We start from the raw sequence: 19,055 nt of genomic DNA on the forward strand, positions 1-19,055 counted from the left end.
AGGCCATGTCGGCCACGGCGGAGTCAGAGGCCATGTCGGCCACGGCGGAGTCAGAGGCCATGTCGGCCACGGCGGAGTCAGAGGCCATGTCGGCCACGGCGGAGTCAGAGGCCATGTCGGCCACGGCGGAGTCAGAGGCCATGTCGGCCACGGCGGAGTCAGAGGCCATGTCGGCCACGGCGGAGTCAGAGGCCATGTCGGCCACGGCGGAGTCAGAGGCCATGTCGGCCACGGCGGAGTCAGAGGCCATGTCGGCCACGGCGGAGTCAGAGGCCATGTCGGCCACGGCGGAGTCAGAGGCCATGTCGGCCACGGCGGAGTCAGAGGCCATGTCGGCCACGGCGGAGTCAGAGGCCATGTCGGCCACGGCGGAGTCAGAGGCCATGTCGGCCACGGCGGAGTCAGAGGCCATGCCGGCACCGGCGGAGTCAGAGGCCATGCCGGCCACGGCGGAGTCAGAGGCCATGCCGGCACCGGCGGAGTCAGAGGCCATGCCGGCACCAGCAGAGTCAGAGGCCATGCCGGCACCAGCAGAGTCAGAGGCCATGCCGGCACCGGCGGAGTCAGAGGCCATGCCGGCACCGGCGGAGTCAGAGGCCATGCCGGCACCGGCGGAGTCAGAGGCCATGCCGGCACCGGCGGAGTGAGAGGCCATGCCGGCAACGGCGGAGTGAGAGGCCATGCCGGCAACGGCGGAGTGAGAGGCCATGCCGGCAACGGCAGAGTGAGAGGCCATGCCGGCAACGGCAGAGTCAGAGGCCATGCTGGCACCGGCAGAGTCAGAGGCCATGCTGGCACCGGCAGAGTCAGAGGCCATGCTGGCACCGGCAGAGTCAGAGGCCATGCCGGCACCGGCAGAGTCAGAGGCCATGCCGGCACCGGCAGAGTCAGAGGCCATGTCGGCACTGGCGGAGTCAGAGGCCATGTCGGCACCGGCGGAGTCAGAGGCCATGTCGGCACCGGCGGAGTCAGAGGCCATGTCGGCACCGGCGGAGTCAGAGGCCATGTCGGCACCGGCGGAGTCAGAGGCCATGTCGGCACCGGCAGAGTCAGAGGCCATGTCGGCACCGGCGGAGTCAGTGGCCGTGTTGGGCTGCGTGGAGTTACTTGGCCTGCCGTTGCCAGTCTCGCCCCTCAAATCCTACAGGATGGCCCGATTGGCGCCCGACCGGGCGGCCTTAGACTCTGTGCAGCTGGCGGTCGCAGTGATCGGAAGCCTGACCTGGGCCTATGGCTCGTGCGCCTGCTGCGGCCTGGTGGGCCCCGGGCTGTGCTTGACGAATGCAGAGGCTGCGCGGCATGCCGGGGCGGCCGCCCGCTGAGTGCCCAAGAAGAGGTGGCGACATCCAGGCTGAAGGGCTACATGGAAAGGAGCGGAGGTTCCGATCACCTCGTTACTGGGGCCTGACGTGTAGAACACACCTGAATATTGTGCCTGGTGTCTAGCTACGAGATCACCACTAGGTGAGGACCCCATTAGGGAAAGGGAGTGGCGTAATCCTGATTGCAGAGGAGGCCGGGCCAGGCCTCAGTGCAGCTTGTGGTCGGGAATGCACCCCCACCCACCCCCCACTGCTCCTTGCCATCAACTGCTGGCGGCCATTGCTTGCCGCCCCCCCCCCCACCCCCCACCATCCGTTGGCCTGCTCACCACACTGTAGCCTGAGAGGCCCCATACCCAAGACCCAATCTTCGCTTCATGGGTCTTCCAGAGGTTTGCGATGGTAAGGATATGGGCAAGTTTCTTGCCCTTTGTATGACCCCAGTGGATACCATTGAACTGCCTCTCCTTCTGCTTCATCATTGAGTGGGCCCACAGAGCTCTTGTAAAGAAACCCCCTCTGGGCACCTGGGCTGTCATCGCTAAAACTCTCAACTTTCATTAGAGAGACGTCATCCTCAAACTAGCAAGAGCGTGGGAAACTGTACTTTTTGAATCACACTGCATCATGATCTTTCCTAATTACACTAAAATGGTCCAGCAACAGCACCAATCCTTCACAGCAGCGAAGAACAGCCTCCGCAACCTAAAAATTCAGCATATTCCACTATTTCCTGCCCGGCTGCGCATGGTGTATAACTCCTGCACCCTATTCTTCTATACCCCCGAGGAGGTTTTCACATGGGCGGATAAAGCAGTTACCATTAAACCTCATACCCCGTCGCGTCTTGACTCTCATTCATCTCAACCGATAGATGCCTACAGCAGTCTAATCCCAAGGAGAAGCACCGCCACAGGTCCTGGTCTTCATGGGGCTCGAGGCCCCGCACACAGGAACTTAAAGACACTCATAAGACATAGGTGCTGGGTGATTGACCTTCTGGGCACTATGAGGCAAGAAAGGGTACATACTGATAATGTGCAGTTACATATGTGATGATGGTATACGGTCACTGGCTGCACTACTGGTTCATCTGTTTCCAAGGATTTCCAGAGAGACTACTTGGTAATGGGGTTTATGGAGATCCATTGGATGGGCCTGGCCACCAGCCCCCGCTAGGGCTGTCCCTAGGCACCTTCCGCAACAGATACCTCAACGTTGCTGAGGCATTGGAGTGGGGGGTGATAATGGGGCACAAATCTGGTGCCCCCCTCGCAACTGACCTGCTCATAATCACCACAGTACACATCAGATTGCACCCAGATGGCTGACAAATACCGCTGCCCTGCGGGGAGGCTCCATATTGTTATATGGAATATTCACGGTGCCCTAAACAAGGTAAAACTAGGTGATGTGGTCAGTCAGGCCAAACAACTACAGATCGATAGTCTTCTCTTACAAGAGACACCTCCTTGGGTCTAAGGTCCCCCGTTTGGCTTGCTATGGGTTTGCGCAGACCTTTCACTCAGGCTTTGTGAGGGGGTCACGGGGAGTGGCCATTCTCATAAACCGCAGGGTTCCATTTCAGGCCCTTAAGACCTGGGTGGATGCATAAAGACGATATTTCTTTGTATTTGGTGCATTACATGGAGAATCCATCATAATATGCTCTGTCTATGTCCCCTCTGCATGGTCAGACTGTAGTAGATAGTATCATGGGGTTTGGGGATCCCTATCGGGAGGTCTGGCAATCGTCGGGGGTAACTGGAATGACATTACGTTTCAGAGGGGAGGGGGAACAGATGGCGGGAAGCGGGACAAGTGGACAATTATTATTAATGCAATTTATAGAGCGCACGGCTACCCCAAATAGGGGTGTCCCGGCGCAATGTGTGGGAGTCCTGCTTGAGATTCGTAGTGGAGGCACTGGGGTGGGCAGACGTGTGGGTGGGGCTTTCATCCCACTGAGTGAGCTATCTCTTTTATTCTGCAGTGGATGGATCGTTTTCTCGGCTCGACAACCTATTTGTACTGACAGGCCACACAGACACTGGGTCGGACCATTCTCTAGTGACATTGTGGCTCTCGGTTGGCCCCCGCCATCATCTGTTCCGATGGTGACTGTCTCCGTTGCACTTGAAAAACCCGACATATAGAACACGCATACACCGCGCTGTGACTGAATATTTTTTCCTTAACACATAAACCGCCTCCTCCAAGCTCATTCTATGGGAAGCAATGAAGCCTACCAATTGTGGTACTGACATTAGTTTTTGCGCGGCAGAGCTCAAGAGGCAGTTGTCGGAATTATACAAGATTGAGGCTCTGATGGTAGACCTAGAGATACGAGGTCGGGAGGATTGGGGTGGGTTGGCGCTGGCAACTGGGTCTAGCCCAACAGCAGTATCAGATGGTGCTTTTGGAAGAGGCTAAGAGTGCTTGGATGTCCTCCCAGAGTAGGATATATCAATGGGGAGACAAGTGAGGGAAAATGTTACATAGACTGTGTCAAAATGCTTTGATGATAGTCCAGCCTCCCATCATCCAAGACGATCGGGGGCACTGCTTACGAATCCGAGCACAGTTGCTAGCAGTTTTGCTGGCTATTATCAGACCTTATATGCAGATAGAGAGGTCCTAACAATTGCACAAATTGCAGGCTTTCTCATTGCCTTACCTCTGCGGTCTTTTTTGGCAACAGCCAGAACACTGCTTGATGAACTCTTAACTTTTGAAGAATTGACTGCAGCCCTGGCTGACTTGCGCCCTGGAAAGGCCCCCGGCCCAAATGTGTTCCCCAGCGAATTCATCAGTGCATATATGCCTCTACAGGAGGTGGACTATCTGGGCACGATTCAAACTGCACTTAAAGAGACACGCATGCCTTCAGATTGGTGTCCCCAAAACTGTGCCGTTCCCCAGAAGTCCACTCCTCATATCACCCAATTTCCCTCTTAAACATGGCGGCCAAGCTACTGCCCAAGGCTTTTGCCACAGACTGATGCCCCATATGGTTAACCTGGTCCACCCAGACTAAGCTTGCTTTATGCCTCACTGGGCTACTCGCCATAATATCAGTCATGCTCATAACGCTATAGCCCTAGTTGATCGAATGAAGCACCTGGCAGGTCTACTATTAGTGGATATAGATAAAACTTTTGATTCCGGTAGCTAGACCTATCTGTTTGCACTACTCTGACTCAACGTTGGGCCTAGTTTTCTCGCCTATATTCAACTACTATATACAGAGCTGACAGACTCGCTTCCAGTGGCTGGCACATCTTCGGCCCCATTCCATATCCGCCGTGGCACTAGACAGGGGTGCCCCCTTGTCCCCCTTTGTATTTGCCTTTGTAATGGAACTGCAGGCAGCCTGGGTGAAGATAGATGCCCAGGTCTGGGGATTTGAATGGTCTAGAGAAGTGTCAGATTGTATAGCATTATATGCTTATGATATTTTGTTGTTCTTCACAGACCTGGCTACCTCTGGCAGCCGGAGCCTAAGGATAATGCAGGTGTTGGGGGAGACGTCTGGGTTGTACACAAATGTAAGCAAGTCGATGCTGCAGCCCTTGAGGGGGGTCACCAAGCAACATTACATGGGCTGCAGGACTGTCCATAGTAGCGGATGGCTTTCAATACCTTGGTGTGTTTCTGAAGCGCAGTCCTGCAGTTTCATGGGATTGTAATTGAGCCCCACTGACTGAGCGTATCAAGACTGAGGTTAGAGCCTGGTCCAATCTACAACTATCCCTCTATGGCCGCTCTGCTATCTTTAACATGGTATCCCTACCGCGCCTCTTATACCAAGTACAGAACTACACTTATTTGGTTCCCCCTACATGGTTTCTACAGATCAATACAGTCCTGAGTCCGTTTTTATGGGGAGGGGATGCCTTGAGTTGCTTCAAGCACCTGCTTTCAATTGACCTATTGTGGAGGCATCGCAGTAGCGGATATTTAATCCTATCACACAGCTGTGCACCTGCTAGTGATTAATGAATAGTGGTATTGCCCTAGAGACAACCCAGTATATGTGGTGTAGCGATGGGTAATGGGCGAATCGTTTATGATTAAGTTCCTATATAGCAGGTCGGATGTAGACTCCCTACCTACAGGTACAAAAGTGGTAGTCTTAGCACAGAGGCAGTCACTTCGTAAGATGGGGTGGTGGAGACGCTTTACACAGGGGATTCCGCTGTGGTGGAACACATGCATCACTCAGGTGGTGGGGCTACAGGGCTTTCAGGGGTGGGATCGTATTGACAAATCTTCTCTGGGTGATGTGATGCGGGCCTGGTTCTTAAATCGTTAAGGAACTGCAATCTGAATTTTCAATACCCCACAGCCAATTCTAAAAATATCTGCAGTTGTGTCATGCCCTGACACCATACACCTGTACTCTCTCAGCCTTACCAGACTTTAACCCGTTAGAGCAGAAACTACTTGTGCGCAATTTAGGCAACCATAAAATATCAAAGATTTACCAATCCCTAGTTAAAAATAGCACTACTATATTAGATACCCTCCGGGCGGCTTGGCAGAGGGACCTGAGAGACCTAGACGACGATGACTGGGCAGAGGCTCTGGGGGTCCCCTCGTTGGAATGCGATCTCCTCTCGCCTGCAAATAATTAAATTTAAATATCTCCATTGACCCTTCTACACTAGACACCAACTGTAGCATAAGGCTCTTATTGGTTGCCCTAGATGCTTGTGATGTGATTCAGAGGTCAGCACCTTCCTACACACGGTTTGTGACTGTAGAGCTCTGGCCCAGTATTGGAGAGAGGGAGTGTCATACTGTGCCAAGGTTCTTGCTTAGGACATCCCACTGACCCCAAAACTACTTCTGCTACATAGTACTGAAGGGATAGGTGGCAATAGATATAAACGTCATTTGTTATTCCTTGGCCTTGTCTTTGCTATATGAGATATTAACCATTCATGGAAAGCTGCAAACCTGTCTTTGCTGGGCATCTGGAAGAAAGGTATGGACTTCTGCATGGGCCTCGAGATAACTGTATTTTCAGGCGAGGGGGTGCCTGCAAAAGCATCCCCAAATCTGACAGCGATGGGCTGACTACCTTTGCTTGATTCACACCTGTACAGACTCATGTTTCTTGAAGTATGCATGTGTCGGACTATGGGCAATGGGCTGGGAGGGCGGAGGAGGAATGGGGGGGTTTTTGAGCACACTTTTATGTTTCATTATTGTATTCTTTTAATAATATATTGATTAATTCTTAGTTTGATTGGAAATAATGTTGCACCATTTATTTGGCGATCTACTGCATCTACTTTCGGTCTTCCACTTTCCGGCAAAAATCCAATAAATCAGTTATGGAAAAAAACATGCTGGAATTATAACCCCAACACTGATTCCAGTGTTGGAAACATGATCCCATGTACTGTGGAGCACTGTTGATGCACCCCCTTCCCCCCTCTGTGCTTCAGGGAACAGCCCTTTCAGGGTCTGCTGCAGACCACAGAAACTATTCTGCCCTCCAGCTGTTGAGCTGAGCTCGAGCAGGGGAAGGTAGAACAATAGGTTTCCTGCCACATGGAGGTGAGACCACCTCCCAGACAGGACGTTGTGTATTGGGCTGGGGGGAGCCTGCCAGTGCCACCAGACTGCTTTGAAGGGAACATTTGGTGCCCTCCTTGCATACTCCAGATTGACTTCAGGAAGCCATTGGCTCCCGTTCAGGGGAATAAATAGTCAAAGGACATAGTAGTATTCTCCCCTCTGTCCAGCCCCTCCTCTGGGAAGGACTCCTGAGTTATTCCAACCCTTTCCTTAGGGTACTTAAGCGCTTACCTGTGGGTGGGTCTTTAGATTCCTCATGGGACAAGACTCAAGACTGAAACCACGTCACTCTTCGACCGTCTGGACACTCTGACTTCTCTGGAATTGAGACTGCACCAAGGAAGACTCCTGGTGCTCCTGGTCTCGCTGTTCTGCAAATCTTCTTTGTCATCTGTGTCTGTTCTTCTTCCAGGTTCTCCGACAGACCTATGGGAATCAAAGATACCCGAAATTGTCTCTCTTGGAGTGAAGGAGTCACTCCCCTGCATCTGCAGGGACCGCAACGAAGCTGACTGGTTTGCTGCTCCTGTCATCCTACAGACTTCCCAATGCTCAGCAACACAAGTGGTGATTCTGCAACTCCCTCGAGATCTAACCTGTTCTGCAATTTTGAGGCCAGTATCCCTCGTCGCAACCGCTTGGAGCGAACCTCTGTGCACAGTATCAACTTGCCATTGCAAAGGCTTGTCGGCTCTGCACTCCAGTGATCTTGGGGCTACAAGAAGTTCCAGCCTCAGCAGCTCTTCCCTTCAAGCTCAGCGTCCTCACCACATCCTCTGCACCTTGGGCGTTTCTTCTTGGTGAGCTGCTCAAGGTTCTCTTGCGACTCCTAGGCCTTTGGCCTATGGGTCCCCCTGAGGGTCTTCTCCTCTTCAGTGGAGTGCCCTGCTTACTCTGGCCTGCTCTGACTCTCCTGCTGTTGGCGAGTCCCCTTGGACCTTGCTGGTCCCAACATTGCTCGTTCTACACAGCAGTTGCGGCTACCAAGGCTTGTTGGTGCTCCTGCGGGACACCGACCGCCTAGTCACCGGCATGCGATGTAAAACAGTTCGAGCACTACTCCTGGTCTTCCTCAGTGTCGCCTGGTCCTCACAGCTGTAGCAACAAGGTCACCATTGACTGTTCTGAAACTTCCGACATCGGTGGACATTGTGCCTTTGTGCCTTCTGGTCACTTCCTAGTGGCATAGACTCTGTCCCCTCTGCTAGCAGGTTCTTTACTTCCAGAATCAACCCTTGAATTCCAACGGACTTCTTCCTAAACATCTCCAGAGGCATTTTTCACAAGTTTTCCATTGCCATTTACGGAGCTTTCCAACTTCTCTTCACCCCTATGCTTCTGGCTTACCTCGTGTAAGTATCTGGGTTCCTGGGAAATCCAGGGGTTGGGTGGCTCTCCAACCTTCCGTCCTCTTCAGAAATTCTTCAGGGTCCTTCTTCTGCAAAAATGCAACTTCTCCATTGGTCACAATCAGTGTTCCCACTCTGCACACAACCTCTGTGGGTTTCTTGGGTACTTACCTTGGGTGGGTCCTTCTGTCCCCGGTGCCCCTGGGTCTTCTGGTCCAAGACTTCCCTCCTTTGCAGTGCACATTCCACTTTCTTAGTATATGGTTTGGTCTCCCCTTGGAGACCACTGTATTTTGTGCTACTTACCTTATTGCATTTAAAGTATTTTGGTGTATTTTGTTGATATCTCCGGGTAGGAGATATAACAGCATGTTAGTAAGTGTTGTGTAGTAAATAGAAGTATTTTTTTTATAAACACTGTGTGGTTCTTTTTCATTTAACTTACACCAGAAGATTAAACGAGTAAAATAAGCTGCTTAACACTACTTCAAGATGAGCCTGAAGGCTGCTCTACACAGCTACTACGTTGAGGGCTTTCTATGGTTATCAAAGACCACTAAATTCCAAGGGTTGCCACGATTAGAGCAAGGCGCATCTAATTAAATAAGTGTGAACCATATACTAAGCCAGCCCCCTACAAGATGGATTTAGTGTTATTTTTCTGAGCGGGTATTCAAATATAGTTAAAAAAAAATGCTGCAGGAATCCAGCCGCGAAAGTCGCGCAGGAAGAGAGGGGGAGCCGAAAAGGAGCAAAGCCGAGCAGGACCAAGGGAATCCCGCCACGGCCGCCCCCGCACGCAGGACCGGGGCAGAGCTGACGGATGCTCCACATCCCCCGCTCCAGTTCTCCACGCAGCTCCGCCAGTGCCGATCAATCGGATGCAACGGGAGGAACAAAACCCAGAACCCCCAGGAAGGTAAATACCCAATATCCAACTCCTTTTTCTTAAAAGGGTAACGGAAGGTTCAAGGTGTAGTTATCTCAGCTAAAACGCATTACGCAAACATTATACAAACGATTAAGGCCGGAGAAGATGCGACCCGCGACCCGCTCTCTAGCTGGCCGCCATGTTCCCACGGCCCTTTCGGTGACTGATTCCTGGAGGTTGGATGGGCAAGCGGCTGAGTGAATGACTGGTGAGCGGATAGGAGTTGAGGTTCTGGGCTAGGGTTGGTGGCATTTGGTGGTGGGGGAAGGCAGAGACACAGAATCGGTACTGGATTAGAGAGGGTTTAGGTTTTTTTTGTTTTTTTGGGGGTTTTTTGTTTGTTCTCTGGGCATATTCTCCGACCCTGTTTCGGTACTGCTTCTGTGCTTTTGCTCGGTTTGTATTACCTTTACCCCCTCTTGTCTCCCTCTTGTACCCCATTATACCCCATTACACCCTGTGCGCTGAGCCGAAAGTGGTCTTTTCGGGGGTTATACCGTCAGCCTCGAACATGTTCTGAATGTTTGGAGAGTTGCTCTTCTCTAGGGCGGCAGGAGCGTTGGCTGAACACCGGCGTGTCGGCGCCAGTGTGATTGGCAACATAGTTTTATCCCCCTCTTGCCCCTCGCACTGAGACAAAAGGGTCTCTATTACTCACAGTTCGATCTGGTGGGTGATTAAGCGCCACCTGAAAAGTAGACTATCTAGGGAACTTGGAAGCCACAAGGTTGCATTATCCCATACAACTTGAGAAGGCTGAGAGAGTAGTCAATGTAAAGGAGGCCGGGGATGAGATTATTTGCCTTCTTATGGAGCCATCTAGAAAATAAAGAGACCGGGTCCACTAAGAAAGGTTTGGCCAAATTAAAGAAACCAGAGGTACCCCTTGGGAAAAGATATAAATTGAGATCACGTACACTTTTAAATGGGGGGGTTGCTGCTGAACATCTTGGCCAAACCTGTCAAGCAATAGCGGTCTCTGCGACAACAGCGAATCTCAAACAAAAGAAACGGACTAGCAGAGTAGGAGAAACTGGGAAGCCCACTCCTGTGAACAGTAGGAAGAAAAAAAATCTTTACCCAGTTAAAGTTACTCCTTCCCTTCGGTCATACTTTATGCCCAATACTCAGGTTATGGGGAAGTCTAAATCCGAGGTCGAGACAAACCTAGTAATGGCTCCACCGGTAGAAGAGCGCCAGAATTTGCTGGCTGTAATTCCCGTCTCTAATCGGTACTCCCTGCTTAGTGAGCCCCCGAGGGCCTCCTCGAACGTCGGGGGGGGAGTCAGATCGAATCGGATGTTCCAGAGGGCTTATCATCAACCCCACCAACTCCTGAAGTTCAATCTCAAAGTCCAGACTCACTACATTGGATGTTAAGGCAGCTGTCTATTGAGATTGGAGTACGATTTTCGACCTCCGAATCAAATCAAAAGAAGATACAAGATACCTGCAACAGGAAAATCTTGCAGAACTGACTCATAGAACCGAGATCCTAGAGTCCAGATTGGAGGAATTGGGTTCAGAAGTCAGAGAAAACTCTAATGAGGTGCAGAGATTGAGGGGCAAAGAGCGGGACTTGACAGAGAGGTTGGAGAGGTTAGCAAACATCTCGAGACGGAACAACATAAGAATTTTAGATTTAAGGGAAGGTTTAGAAGGAGATAATTTAAAAGCTTTTGTTATTAACCTTTTGAGTGAAGCCTTCCCACAAATCACTACACCTAATACCTGGGAGTCCGAGATTCAGAGAATTCACAGGGATCCATTTAAGTTGAACCCGGCCCGGAAAAAGCCTAGGAAAGTTCTAATCCACTTTCAGTCTTACCTGTTAAAGGAGCAATTGCTAGGGGCTGCTTTAAAACTTAAGTCCATTCAGGTCCAAGACGTCACTTTCAGGATCCAGTCAGATATTTCCCGGGTCACAGAGGATAGAAGATGGGAACTGGGCAAGAGAATGGATGCATTGTGGGAGTTGGGAGCCCAGGCACAATTGCGATTTACGGCCTTTTTAAAAGTTGTATGGGCTAACAAAACCTACAACTTCAGATTTCCAGAGGAAGTGGATACCTTCTTGAGGCAGACTAAAACTAGCTTATCCAGTTTAAGGGGGTTCCATACTGCTACTGACACTATGCATTATGCACCTTTCTCTTTTTTTTGAGGCCGGAGGGTCCCGGCCCGAACAGGCAATATTTATTGCCAATGAGCAGTCGGAGAGGGTTCCCTGGGGGGGGGGGGGTGGGGGGGGGGGGAGATGGGGGGGGGGGTTGATGGGTTGGTAGTGGGTTTTAACAATAATCACATTTGTGGGTGGGGAGCATTGGGAAAAAACAAAAAAGCGCAATCTCAAGTGACATAATAGCCTCTAGTGGCTGCATTCGTAGTTGCTGTAGAGTGGGAGGGCAAGACAGTGATGGAGGATAGACCCACAAGGGGAGGGAAATTCCATCTTAACCTATTAACTTGGAATGTGAATGGGTTGAGGGTGAAAGGGAGACAACGCCTGATTTTGCATTATCTAAAAAATAGTACAGCCAGTATCTTAATGTTACAGGAGACGCATTTATCACTGTCAGAATGTTTAACACTATTTGGAAAATTAAGATGGGTCGATAAGATCATTGCGACAGATCAGCAATGCTCTTCAAAAGGGGCTGCTGTAATATTTAAAAACAACTCAGGAGTAGAAGTAGTCAAGGCACAAGTGGATAAGGAAGGGCGCTGGGTCATAGTAGCAAACAAATGCCGGAGGGCTAAATAAACAAAAAGTACATTCTGAAATCTAACCGATGTAGCTCATCGTCAAATCAAAATGTGACTTGTTTGTTTCGACTATGTAGCTTATACGCAAAAGGATTTTGCTTTGCACCATGTGCAAGCAATCGTCCTGTGGTTGCAAACACCTTAAAAATGAATCATGAATCCAAGTAAGTGAACTAACAACATTTGCAAACAATGAAGAGGTATGTAATGTGTGAAAGAAATTAGATTAACTGCACTCATGAAGATAATGAAAAGATAATCCAATAACAACATGCAGAGCTGTTTTCATAAAAAGCAGGATGGTTTCAATCATCAAAATGAAGCGACTCACTGATCCTTCCTCCAGGGCTTGCCGCACTCCTGGCAAATCAATCACTGGACACCAAACCTCTGCGATCAGGCATTTATTGGTAACATCCAAACTGCATAAGTTGAGGATGTGGTAAATGGCTTTCATTTTCTTCACTTGGATTATCCAGTTGTAGAGAGACTCTGATGCTTTGGACAACACTTGTCGCAAGTAGTCTTCAGTTCGGTTCAGCACCTGTAAAGAAAGATAATATTTACTGAGAAAAATGACCCTAGAAATTCTCAACAAATATTAGGTAGATATGAATTCCAAGTATACAAATTGTCTGTTGTATCTGTGCAAAGATAAAAAGAAAGAAAAATCAGATCTCGGGTGGTCTTAGAATCCGGATAGGTGGACCAAAATTAATACTTTCCGGGAAGTGGCAGGGAGTCAACATATTAAGATTATTTAAACTAATGTTAAATCTGCTGCAGTAAAGCTGGTCTATCATGTTAGGGGATAGTCAAATAACCTATTTAAAATTTGGCAACTGAGAATAAACCAAACTTTCCACTATAAAATCCTACTAAAGAAAGAATTCACTGACAAATGTTAAAAATCTGTTACCACTGCTAAAAACGTTAAGACATGTTCGGTGCTATAAAAACATGGACTAAATCAATGCAAATAGTCATGGTATATGGAATTCTGTCTAGTAATGCAATTCCAATTGCGGTAGTCTCACTGCCAGAAGTGGCTAATGTTTCAAGAAACAAGAGCAACCCATACGTCCTTGTGAACTGGGTAAGCACTAATGCCAAAGAAACAAATGTTCACAAGGAACTCATTTGGTTAAACAATTTTTGATATGCAAAATAGAATTATTTGCTCAGACTCAAAGTCACACTATTAATATCCAATACGAACTTTAGATAGGTCCAGGTACGCATAAACCATAAATTGTGTCTAAAAAAGCCCATCACATCAATAAATCAATTTTTTCTTACTTCAGCTGAAGTAAGTCACATTTATTTTGCATTCACGACTTATACCACAAATGTAATCGCATTATACAAAAAGCATTTGGTAGTTATGTATATAATAGCACATTGTGAGTGACACGTGAGTCCCAGTGAAGTGACCATAACCTGACTTAGTGAACATTAAGTGAAAACAAGTGACAAAATGGGGAATTGGTTATTGGAAAAACAACATCAAAAGGAGAGCTGTATACAATAAGGAATAAATTATTATAGGCTCTCTCTTCTGTTTTTTGTGTCGACGACGTTTCGACCCTCTCTTGATATGGGGTCTCTTCAGGACAGCGTTTCTATGGACAGTACAGCACAGGGCATCTATTTCTGGAAGGTTCTTAGCAGAACGGATAATTGCTGTCGACACAAAAAACAGAAGAGAGCCTATAATAATTTATTCCTTATTGTATACAGCTCTCCTTTTGATGCACAGAGTCCGGTGGGACCCCAAAGGTAGGCAAAGGTAAAAGTAGATAGTACCTTACTCTCCATTTGTGGTAGTGTGGTTGAGCAGTAAGGCTGTATCAGAGGGTAGTGTTAAGCATTTGTTGTACACACTCAATAAGTAAATGATATCACACACTCAAAGACTGAACTTCAGACCAATTAGTTATGTATAAAAATATTATTTTAGTTATTTTATTTTCTAGAACCAATCAAGTCTGGCACAGGTAAGCAATACATACTTTACAGTAGTAATGCAGTTTGTAAACAGTTTGAAGTGCAATTCTATTTGCACTTTGATTTGATTACAGTAGAGCTACTAGTAATGCAATGCTTTTTATATACTGTGCATATACTTTGTATTGGCTTTTTAGTAGATTGTCAAGTAGATTACTTTAAAGATTACTTTAAAGATTACTTTTGTTACACAGTGCTGTATACCTGGATACTGCACTGAGAAATTTCCTGTAAACAGGTAAGTAAATGCGTTTTTGTTATTTAGTTACAGTTTGAAAGGGTTTCTTAGATTTTCCAACTGCACACTTAGAAACAGAAAACAGTCAATGTTATCCTATCGAGGAAAATAGGGTTCTCGGTTCAAAGGTAAGTATTCGGTTGTGGGAGTTGGTATTCTGGGGGTAGACTCATGGGTCCCCCTGGGTCAAGGATGACCTCTTGTTACACCCTCAGCGACACTAGGGCGGCCAGGTGCAGAGTGCTGAGGCCCAAGGTTATCCAATGGGGGATAGGGGGCCTCTGGTTGGTGGCTGCTTACGAGCAGGTCACAAGGTTGTGGGAGCAAAGCTCCTGGACTTAAGCTCAGGGCAAATGGGGGTTCAAGCCAGCACAAAAGGTGCACCCTCAGCGGCACTGGGGCGGCCGGGTGTGCAGTGCTGTTTTGGCATCGGGCGCCCTGTAGCTTTCAATGGGGAGTCTCCGGTTTGCAAACACACTGCAGGCTCCGGGACGAAGATCTCTTGGGTAAGACCACCACTTGGAAAGGTAAGTTGGGATGTTGGGGGTTGGTTAGGCACCGGCTGTTGGGCCACCCAAGGCCGTGGGGCGTCGGGTGCAAAGGTGCCTTTTTGGGTCAGATCTTCTTACCAGCTCCTGGTCGCGGTTGGGGGGGGGACATTCCGGTTTGAGGCTGCAGGCGTCGGCTGGAGGCTTTAGGCAGGTCAGGTATCACCGGATCTCGGGTCAGGATCGCTGGGGAGACTTCCTCGTGGTGTAGGGCCACTTGAACTCGGGCCGTGGGCGTCGGGTGCAGACTTGCGGACTTTGCCCGACCTGGAGTCTGTTGGTAAACCAATCCAATGTTCACGGGGAACAGAGTCTTTTCTTTAGAAGGCAGGGCAGGTCCTCTGGGTTCTTGAGGATGCAGGACACACCAGAGTTTTGCTTCTGCAGGTTCGAGGTGGGGCCAGGCCAGTAGGGCTGGGGCCAAGTCAGTGGGCGTCCTCTTCTTCTTAGCTTCGGCATGGTCCTTTTTCTTCTTCTGGTTTCTTGTCTGAGGAAGCAAGGTTCAGGGGTGCCCCTAAATACTAGATTTCGGGGTGTTACAGGTAGATAAAAGGTTGGGACCAATGGGTCCCTTCCCTGGGGTTGGTACACCCCCTATTATGCCACCCTTCAGTGGGAGAGGGCATAAGCCTCACCCTGGTTGGCTGGGTCCCCCCATTTGCAAGATGGCAGGGACTGAAAGATGTGCTTCACCTCGCCTCTCCCACTTAACTTGCCAGAGGTGGGCACACCACCCTTTCTCACTTGGTTTTCCCGCTGGTTCTCCTGCCCAAAGTGGGGGTCAGAGCCAGTGGGGACCAGGTGCTGAAAGCAGCAAGTGGCCTGGGGAAACTCAAAAAAGGTGGCAAGCCCTTGAAGCTTCCCCTTCGTGGACCCTGCTCATCCTGGGGGAGGGACTTAGCACCTCGTCCCAGGATGTGCATTGTTTCAGGCCCCCGAGAGCCGCAGGCTCTCAACCCAGGGGTCCAGAAACATGTTTGGTGGTGGCAGCTGAAAGCAGCCACTCAGCCTGGACACTGGTGGTAGGTCGTTTTTCAGGGGGCATCTCTAAGATGCCCTCTGTGTGCATTTTTCATAAAATCCCACACTGGCATCAGTGTCGGTTTAATGTGCTGAGAAGTTTGATACCAAACTTCTCAGTTTTAAGTACAGCCATTATGGTACTGTGGAGTTCGTAATGGCGAATTCCCAGCACCATAAGCTTCTTTCAAGTTTTATTTTAAGACCAAGATGAATGCAAAAAGGTAAGTAAGTTTTTCAGGGAAAATACGTTATACTTTAAAAAGTGGACACTGCAATTTTCAGGCTGTGCAATGTTAACCTATGGAGGAAAACACAAATGCAGTGTTTCAGGTACGTATACGACTTACAGGTCCAGTCTTCGGGTTTCAGGTCAACACCATGCAAGGTCCAGATTGGCACCAAAACTGCACCACCAGCGGCACAGGGGCGGCCGTGGGCAGAGGTCAGATTCGGGTTGTGTGCCCGGTATTAACCAATGGAGACTGGGTGCTCGGAGATGTGCTACTCACAGGTGAGCAAAGAGGTGTCAGGGGCCGATCTCTAGAAGTTAAGGTAAGAACAAGGCAGCACCAAACTTACACCCTCAGCGGCACAGGGGCGGCCGGGTGCAGAGTGCCAACACAGCATTGGATGCCCAATGTAAACCCATGGGGGAGATCAGTCTTGAAGAAAGGCTACAGGCTCGGGCCAGGAAGCTGGACGAAGAAAACGCACAGCTGCCCTGGTAAGTAGAGATACTAGGGGACAGAGAGACACTGTTGGTCAAGATACCCAAGGCCCCGGTGCTTCAAATGCAGAGGTGTTCTTTGGGGTCGGGAAAGAGCTTACCAGGCAGGGAGTCTTTAAAGTTGAGGCTGCAGGAGTCTAGGTGGAGTCCAGCACGGGTCAGCTCATGGTGGACTCATGCTCAGAAGCACTGGGGAACCTTCCCAGGACCGGTTGGCCACTTGGACTTGGCCCGTAGGCATCGGATGCAGAGGTGGTTTCGCGGTTTCTCAGGACAGAGTTCTTTGGAGTGGGATTCTTCTGGACAGGTCCACTGTCCACAGGAGATTAGGAGTCTTTTTAGAAGGCAGGCAGCCCTCCCCGGGTTTTTGATGTCACTGGGCTGTGGAACGAGTTGTTCTTCAGCAGGATCTTTGAGGGCTGCAGACAGGCAGACAGGACTGGGGCCAAGTCAGTAGGCATCTTCAGTCTTCGCTGCTGCACGGTTCTTCTTTGTCCTCTTCTTCATAGATCATCCCAATCTGATTTCAGGGCCAAGGGGTGCCACCTAAATACTAGCTTTAGGGGTGTTACAGAGGAGTGACCGGTAGGGACCAATTGGTCACTTACCTGGGGTGTCTACATCCACGTGTATGCCACCCACCTATGGGAGGGGGGCATATCCATAGCCCTGATTGGTTAAGTCTCACAATCTTCAAGATGGTGGGCATTGAAAGACGTGCTTCACTGCGCCTCCTGCTCCTGAGGGGTGGAGTTGGCAAAAGGGGCCACAACTCCTTCTCATATTAAGTTTTTCTGACGGTTCTCCCGCCAAAAGTGGGGGTTTGAACCTGGGGCTTCTATCTGCTGCTAGCAGCAGAGCCTGGGGATCGCATTACAAAGGTGTCAAGGCCTTTGAAGCTTTCCTCTTGAGCACTGTGCTCATCCTGGGGAAGGAGGTTTGACACTTACGCCCAGGATGTGCTTTGTTTCTGGCCGAGAGAAGGGGTCCAGAAACATGCCTGGGGGTGGCAGGCTGCCTAAAGCCAGTCAGAGACCACACCAGGGTTGGTAGGTTTTCAAGGGTCACGTCTGAGGTGCCCTTTGAGTACATGTTTCAATAAATCCCACATTGGCATCAGTGTGGGTTTATTGAGAGGAGTTGTCAGGTATCAAACACTCCTGGGTTCAGAAAAGCCATCAGGGTGCTGAGGTACTCTAGTTGTAGAGTTTCCAGGCCATGTACTCTCTGTGGCTTCACTGGCACTTACAATATTAAGAATAGACTTAAATATTGTAGGGGCGTATCCACTCATGCAGATATGCCCACACCTGAAATATAGTGCAACCTGCCTTAGGGCTTCCAAGGCCTACTAGAGGGGTGATTTACCTATACCTTAGGCAGTGCTGCTTGGCATGTCGACTATGTTGTTTTTCTCTGCACCAAGTCATGCAGGCTGCAATGGCAATTTGCATGGCCTTGGTGAGGGGTCCCTAGGGGACCCTCTTCAGTCCCAATGTCCTATGTACCAGGGTACCATTTACTATGGACTTACAGGGGGTCAAAAGTGCCAATCTTGGTACAATTTTAGGAAAGGAGCTCTGGCACAGGGGACCTGTTTGTCAGGGACCCTGTGCACTCTCAAAATCACATTTTCTAGGTAAAAAGTGGGGAGCTAACAGTGTCAAAAGAGGCACTTTCTTACATCAACTGTAATGTTTTGGTGGTGCTGTTCATGAGTCACACACACACACACACACTTCTCTGACAAAAGCTTTGCTGTTTGTACAAAGTCACCAAGGATAAGCTCAAGGTTCCTTACAAACACATTCTTTTGCTTTAAGGCACTAGATTGCTTCGACTGTATGTTAGCTCAGCCAGAGCTCGCATCAAGTACTGCAGCCTCTCTCCCCATAGTTTAACAATCTAATTTCCTACAGAACTTTTCAAGTTAAAGCGGTTTTCTATTTCACAGAAGAGGACATGCAATGGGGCTTGGTCAGAAGGCCCCTGCTAATCCACAGATCAAATACCAGATGACAAGAGAAAACAAAAAAGGGAAAATAAGATGAATTTCATCGCAATGAGTATTATTAGTAGAGTACTCCTATAAGTGGGGGCTCGGAGTCAGGCAAATCTGTGGTGTTCCTTGGACTGGTGGTCAACATTGGTTGTGGTAGGCCATCCAATGAGGTCAGAAGACGGGAGCGTGGCTACATGGCTTAATATCTCCCAGAATACCAATTAAGCATGTCATCTGCTAGGCACCAACCCTGGCATGAAGGGACCAAGTCCATGCTGCACTGTGGGTAGTACTGCCCTGCAAGAAAGCTTTTCACTTTGATGTCGACTACAATGATGATACAGTATTTTGCTTGGGTTACCTTATGGGAACACTCCTGGACTGGGTCGTGTAGCTGCATGAAAATCAAATGAGTGGCTGGAGCAGGCAGTACTAGGCAGAAATCACTGGTGGTGACTTGTCAGAAGTGGAGAAGCAACTGGCAGCATAGATTGTTTTTGTGGTGTTTGCTATAACCGCGTGTGTTCATGTTGGAAGGGAGCAATGAATGCCT

General features: G+C 49.3%; 1 protein-coding gene across 1 annotated transcript in view; it reads right to left on the minus strand.

The window, feature by feature from the left end:
• ATP6V0A2 (ATPase H+ transporting V0 subunit a2) overlaps positions 1–19,055 on the minus strand; it is a 417,607-nt gene that overhangs the window by 200,722 nt on the left and 197,830 nt on the right. Inside the window, exon 9 of the mRNA XM_085636095.1 lies at positions 12,289–12,501. Within this exon, the coding sequence (XP_085492221.1) occupies positions 12,289–12,501 (213 nt within the window). The remainder of the gene's footprint in view (positions 1–12,288; positions 12,502–19,055) is intronic.

The sequence above is a fragment of the Triturus cristatus genome, chromosome 11 (genome assembly GCF_964204655.1).
Source record: "Triturus cristatus chromosome 11, aTriCri1.1, whole genome shotgun sequence".
NCBI classification, from domain to species: domain Eukaryota; kingdom Metazoa; phylum Chordata; class Amphibia; order Caudata; family Salamandridae; genus Triturus; species Triturus cristatus.